This window comes from Balaenoptera ricei, chromosome 5, assembly GCF_028023285.1.
Source record: "Balaenoptera ricei isolate mBalRic1 chromosome 5, mBalRic1.hap2, whole genome shotgun sequence".
In the NCBI taxonomy this organism is placed as follows: domain Eukaryota; kingdom Metazoa; phylum Chordata; class Mammalia; order Artiodactyla; family Balaenopteridae; genus Balaenoptera; species Balaenoptera ricei.
Window position 1 is genome coordinate 25,513,626 of NC_082643.1, and position 6,363 is coordinate 25,519,988.

Genomic DNA, 6,363 nt, shown 5'->3' on the forward strand with positions numbered 1-6,363 from the left:
AAACACTACTAAATATAAAATAGATAACTAACAAGCACCTACTGTATAATACAGGGAACTATACTCAATATCCTGTAATAATCTATAAGGGAAAAGAATCTGAAAAAGAATAGACATATATATAACTGAATCACTTTGCTGTACACCTGAAACTAACACAACATTGTAAACCAACTACACTTCAATTAAAAAAAAAAATCTACAAAATCACCATAGTTGATGAATGAATGATAAATGTTGAAAGTCTTTCGAGACCTCAAAAGGGAAAACGATATGTACAATCAGCACTTCTATTCAACACTGTACAATCTGCCTGTGGAAAATGACAAAGAAAAAAAATTTTAAGCATAAAGATTAGAAAAAAACAAATTTCTCAGATGATATGATTGTGTATGTAAAAAATACATAAGAATCTACAGATAAATTACTAGAATTCATTTCATAAGTTAGCTAGGCTCTGGATACAAAGTCAATTTTTAAACAATTATATTTCTATAGGTTAGCAAAAAAAGAATTAGAAAATAAAATTTTTAAAAAGAAACAATATACAGCAGAGTAAAAAAAATACCTAGGAATAAATCTAATACAAGATGTGAAAGATGTTTACAGACAAAACTATGAAACATCATTGAAAGAAATTTTGAAAGCTCTAAATAAATAGAGGCATATACCATGTTCATGGACCAGAAGATTCAATATTATAAAGATATTAATTTTGCCCAAATCTATTGATAAACGCAATGTGATCTCAATCAAAATCCCAACAGTGTAAGTCTTTGTTGTTGCTGTTGTTTTGTTTTGGTGGAACTTAATAAGCTGATTCTAAAATGTTGCATAAATGTAAAAGACAGAGACTAGTCAAGAAACTCTTAAAGAACAAAATAAGAGGACTTGATCTAATGAATATAAACTCCTATTATAAAACTACAGTGTGGTATTGGTGCAAAAATATTCTCATAGACAAAAGGAATAGACTAGAGAGCCCAAACACATATTGGGACACTTGAATTATGAACAAGGTAGCCCCATAGGGCAGTGAGAACAGAATGGACTTACCAGTAAATTATGCTGGGATAACTGGATGTCCATAAATTATTTTAATTTAAAACTTTAACCCCATCTCACACAATATGCAAAAATTAATTCCCAGTGAATTGTAAATATAAATTTGGGGGTGAAAACTGAAAAGTTTCTAGAAAATAATATAGAAGACTATGTTTATATCCTCAGAGTAGGAAAAGACTTATTGAACAGAACACAATAAAACACTAACCATAAAGGAAAACGGAATCTGTAAAGGACTTGGTTATTAAAATAACTCTTTTCATCCTTAAGAGAGTGAATAGGCAAGCAACAGAATGAAGATTGTGCCACACGTACGACCAACAGTGAGCTCATATCCGGAAAGTATTTTAAAATACCTACAAATCAGTAAGAAAAAGACAACAACCCAATGACAAAGGGGACAAGAGACTTGAACAACCATGTCACAAAATATTGCAAACGGCCAATAAACATGAAAAAGTGCTCAACCTCATCCGTAAGGAAAAAAGCAAATTAACTCCACAACGTGATATTGCTGCAAAACCACCAGAAATGCTAAAATTACAAAGACTGACAATGTTGGCAAGGATAAGGAGCAAGGGAAATTCCCATATGCTGTGGGTGGGAGTATGTTGGTACAACTACTTTGGAAACCAGTTTGGTATTATCTACTAAAGTTGATGATACACATAACCTATGAGCTAGCAATTCCTCTCCTGGGTACAGACAAAACAGAAATGCATGTCCACAGGTACCAAGAAACACAAACAAGGATGACAGCCACCTTATCCATAGACCCCAAATGGACCATCCAAGGTCCTCCAACAAAACAGTGGATAAATGCGGATAAATGATTGTGTTATACTCATATAATAGTTTTCCGCCCAGCATAGGGAAATGAAAAAACTACAGCCACAAGCAACAACATTCATAAATATCACAAAGCAAAGAATCCAGACACATGTGAATACATACTCCATTATTCCATTCATTCCTTGCTCAAAAAGACAGGCGAAACCAAAATATTGTGTTTAGAGATAGGCGCTTTGTGGGAAAAACTGTAAAGAAAAGTGAGGAAATGTTTACCGAAAAACATCAGGACAGGTTTTCTGTTTTTTACCTTTGGGCGAGGGTGAGTAGTGATTGGGAGAGGGTCACAAGAGGGGATTCTAGGGCACTGGCAGTGTTCCAATTTTTATCCTCATGTTGGTTACAAGGTGTTACTTGTGATAAGTCACTGCACTCTGCATCTCTATTTTGTGCACTTTTTTGTATGTGTATGAAATCTCAGTTAAAGGGGGTTAATAAATAAATCAAATGCATCTACAATTTAAAAAAGAACTTCATTGTGTCAATACCCATGTATATTGCCTGGAATCAAAAAGAGAACTTGAAAAGTGGCGGGGGGCAAGTATCCTCATTGTGGCCCATTATTTTTTACAGCTTTTGTGCTAACATCTTACCAAGCACTGTGAACCATGGAGCACTCCTGACCAGTTCACAATGAGTGGGTTTCCCACTCATCCGTAATCCATTTGATGAGTGGACGATGGTGCACTGGTCCAGATAATGCACATTATATAAAGGTCCTGAGATCTTCCAGAAGATCTCCAATAATGGATACCCAACACTTGCTCTTCCCTCCTCTCCTCACAGGCCAATCTTTTTCTTTCTTCAGTTCTCAGTTCCAGGGTCACTTCTACAGGGAATCCTTCCTTGCTCCTACCCCTACCCGGAATGGGGTAACATCTCCTTTTGACGTTAGTGCTGGTCATTCTCAGTTTGTCCCCACCTCCCAGATCCATCCCTGGGAGGCTGATCCCTAGGCACTAGATCACCAGGACAGTCCATCCAGCCAGCTTCTACTGGGTTCCACAGAGGAGAGGCAACGGCAGAAGCTGGGAGGTGAGGAGAGGAGAGAAGTCGGACGTGTCCTTCCCACCCTCTTTTGCTGTGGTCTGTGTTCCTAGGGATGGCTGCTTCTCTGGAGGCCCAAACTCTTCCAGCAGCATCATTCCTGCCACCTCTAACAACTCCCCACTGCTGTGCCTTTCACTGGTCCTGGGAACCCTGCCTTCATCTAAGTTGTCTTTTCACTAAATTCTCTTCACTTGAACTAGGTTGGATTCTGTTTTCTGCCGGGACCCTGCAGAATGGAGATTTTATATTAATTTATAGGATAATTTTATCAGCATCTGTCTTCTCGTGCTAGGCTGTGAGCTTCATGACACTGGCACCTTAGAAGTTACCAACCAATATTTTAAATGGTAGAGTGAGTTAATGAATGCATGAATGAGCCCACATTAGCATTAGAATATACTATACATTGGACAAGGATTTCTAAAATGCACCTCATACATTTGATGTGGCACCAACCAATCCGAGCAAACATTTTTCCTATGTTGGTTGAAAATAGCCCTTGTTGGCAGGAATATTTTTACTCATTTCAATGATTTCAATTATTCTAGCGATAAGTGCAATAGCTATGATTTCTCAGTTAAGAAGCTAAGTTTATCTGAAATAAGTCATCGATGATGAGATTCCAAGTGGACTGCAGTTAATTACAGCTCTAAGAGTCAGTAGGAACACAATAAAAAAGTTAACTAGAAAAAGAAGGCTCTGCATCTGTTATTTTTTATAACCTATTGCAAGTGACTCTAGAAAATAAATACTTAGTAGTTGATGGTGTGGGAAGGGTTATCTCCAGGCAGGAAATGTTCTTTGTTAATACAATAAACTATCTACTCTACATTGTTGCTTTAGACTTAAAGGACAATCTGGGCTGATACCAATATTAGATATGCAAGTTTCATATTAATGTACATAGTTAGACAACTTCTACAAAATGAACTGGAAAATACTGATTCTAGGCCACTAATCAGAATTTCTGGCACACAACCTGGAGCTCTGCAGATTCCCTTCTTTTATGGTAGAAAAAGTGTAGAAAAATCAGATTATCTAGAGGCGACTTGATGTGCAAGCAAACTAGTAGATGCTGTACCGTGTGACACTTGAATTTTACTCTTGAGAAAACTAGTTCATAAATTAGAATCACAACTAAATACACACTATATCAAGAATTTTGAGTTCATAGCAGGGCATTCTGAAAGCAACAATTTACCTAGCATGCAAGCTCCTGGTGAGGGATATATTCTGAACTCTGCAGAGGTCAAGGTTCATCTCTTTTCTACAATATCTTTCCTGGTTAAACCTCTCCTGTTTCTTCTGCTAACTTTTTCGTTCTAAAAAGTATCCCAGTTCTGTTCATTCTAACCAAGAGGGAGAGGGGAAGGTCCAATTTCTCTAGTATGGTTTGAGTTCAAGATTATCTGTCATCTCCCACCATGCAAACTAGTTACTTAATAAAAGAAGACCTTTCTAATATGGCACTACTTGGGATAGGCATCTGATTTTACCATGTGGAATGATATGGCATGGTTTTAGTAATAGTTACAATATTAACAATACCTTGTGAGGGGGTTTGGGGAAGAGACTGAGTTAAAATGATTAAAATGCAGTTATACTTCTGATTCTTTTTATAACCAGACAACTTGCTTTGTTATGCCTAATTAGATGCAACAACAACAACAAAACTCCTTTTCCTTCCTTTTTCCTTTTCTCTTCAGGCGTAACTAACATAGGAAATGACCACACCAGCTCCTTACTGATTGCTTCCCTGGAAACAAAAGAGCATTTAATACCTGATCCTGCCATTACCAAAAGAGAATGAAGTAAAAATTAACCGCCCTTCCCCTCTCTTGTCCATACAGAAAGCAATATTTTTTAAAAGGGGGAGAGGGGAAGTACCGCATTCAATCCCTAAGGACTGATACTACCCCCCTCCCCAGACTCACTCATCTCCATTATCATAAACATCACCCACTAATGGGGCGCCCGGGACACGAAGGGCCCCATCGCCTGACAGGGTGAGAAAAGAAGCATCTCTTTCAGTCTGAAAATTACGACTCCTGATGCTTTCCACGCAGCAGAGCGGGGCGGGTCGTCCAGCCCCAAGGGACAGGGCGGCGTCTCTCGGGTGCCCGCAGCCCAGGGCGGCGGGCGGCGCCGCAGCTCCCGGCCCCCATCCCGCAGGGACCGGCCGCGGGTCCTTACCCGCCAGTCCGCCGCCGCCGCCTCCATCGCCCGCGTGCCCCTTCCTCCGCTGCAGGATGAAGTAGGGGTTGGCCCTCTCCGTGATCCACAGCGCGTTGGCCAGCAGCACCTCTTCGGGGTTCACCCACATGTTCCCGGGCGCCGCGGGCGCACGCACAATGGGGCGGCAGGTCGGGTCCCGCGCGCACCGGCGCGCACTCCCGGGCACACGCGCGCCCGCCCGTCCGCTCGCCAGCCCGCCAGCTAGGTGCGGCGGCGGAGAGCGACTTCACCAGGGGGCGGCCCGCGGCGCCCGGGTCACAACAAAGCCCCCGCGGGCGGCCGGGGAGGATGGCGAGGACGCGGGCACCGCGAGCAGCATCCTCGCCCCGGCGCCTCCGCCTTCCGCGAGCCCGCGGCCGCAGACGCCCAGGCTCTTCGCTCCGCAGCCCGGCCGGGGCCCACGGTGGCGGGAGGAGCGGGAGGCGGAGAAGGAAGGGGAGCGGGAGGAGGAGGAAGTGGTGTGGCTCAGCCCCGGGATCCGGCTCGGCGCCGGGCAGGGTTGCGGGCGCCGCCAGCTGATTCGGCCCCGCGGGTCGGGCAGAGGTGGGCTGGGACGCGGCTGCTCCCACAGCGCCCACCCAGGGTCCGGGCCGCCTCCGTCTCTAGCAGCTCAGAGCCCTCGAGGTCACCGCACGTTAACACTTCGCGTCGGGGCCGCTCGCACCCTTGGCGAAGCGCAGCTCCCAGCTGGAAGGACGATCCGGACACTGCGAATGAATGACGACAGCGCGGCTCACCAGGAGCGAGCCCGAGTGACACCAGCTTCCGCGGACGCGAATCCTCCCCGGGCCCTGCACGCCGAGCCGGGCCGCAGCGGCTGGCTTTGGGGGAACCTTCTGGGGACCGGGTGGCGAGCACTGGGCCCCACGCCCATCCCAGCAGCGAGGACCTCGGTGGGTGGGTGTGTGTGTGTGTGTGTGTGTGTGTGTGTGCGCGCGCGCGCGCGCGCACTCTCTATGTGTGTTTATGGTTGACGCTCGGTAGGCTAGCGCCACCCCTCTTCCCAAGAAATGTGTTTCAAGGTTCCAGACTTGGAGCAAGAGACCCGGGTCGGAAGTGGACGCAGCCAATGGTTGTCGATGTTTTTGTTTCCTGCATCCCTAGGGCAAGTCATGCGCCAAACGTGTCACCGCCTGTAACCCCGCCCCCTCTGCATTCCATGGT

At 44.7% G+C, this 6,363-nt stretch overlaps 1 protein-coding gene across 2 annotated transcripts in view; it reads right to left on the reverse strand.

The window, feature by feature from the left end:
• Positions 1-6,122, reverse strand: part of TBC1D9 (TBC1 domain family member 9) — a 111,284-nt gene extending 105,162 nt beyond the window's left edge. For both annotated transcript variants that reach the window (XM_059922522.1, XM_059922521.1), the window contains exon 1: positions 5,158-6,122. In XM_059922522.1, the coding sequence (XP_059778505.1) occupies positions 5,158-5,287 (130 nt within the window). In that variant the 5' untranslated portion in view covers positions 5,288-6,122. The remainder of the gene's footprint in view (positions 1-5,157) is intronic.
• Between the last annotated feature and the right edge of the window lie 241 nt (positions 6,123-6,363).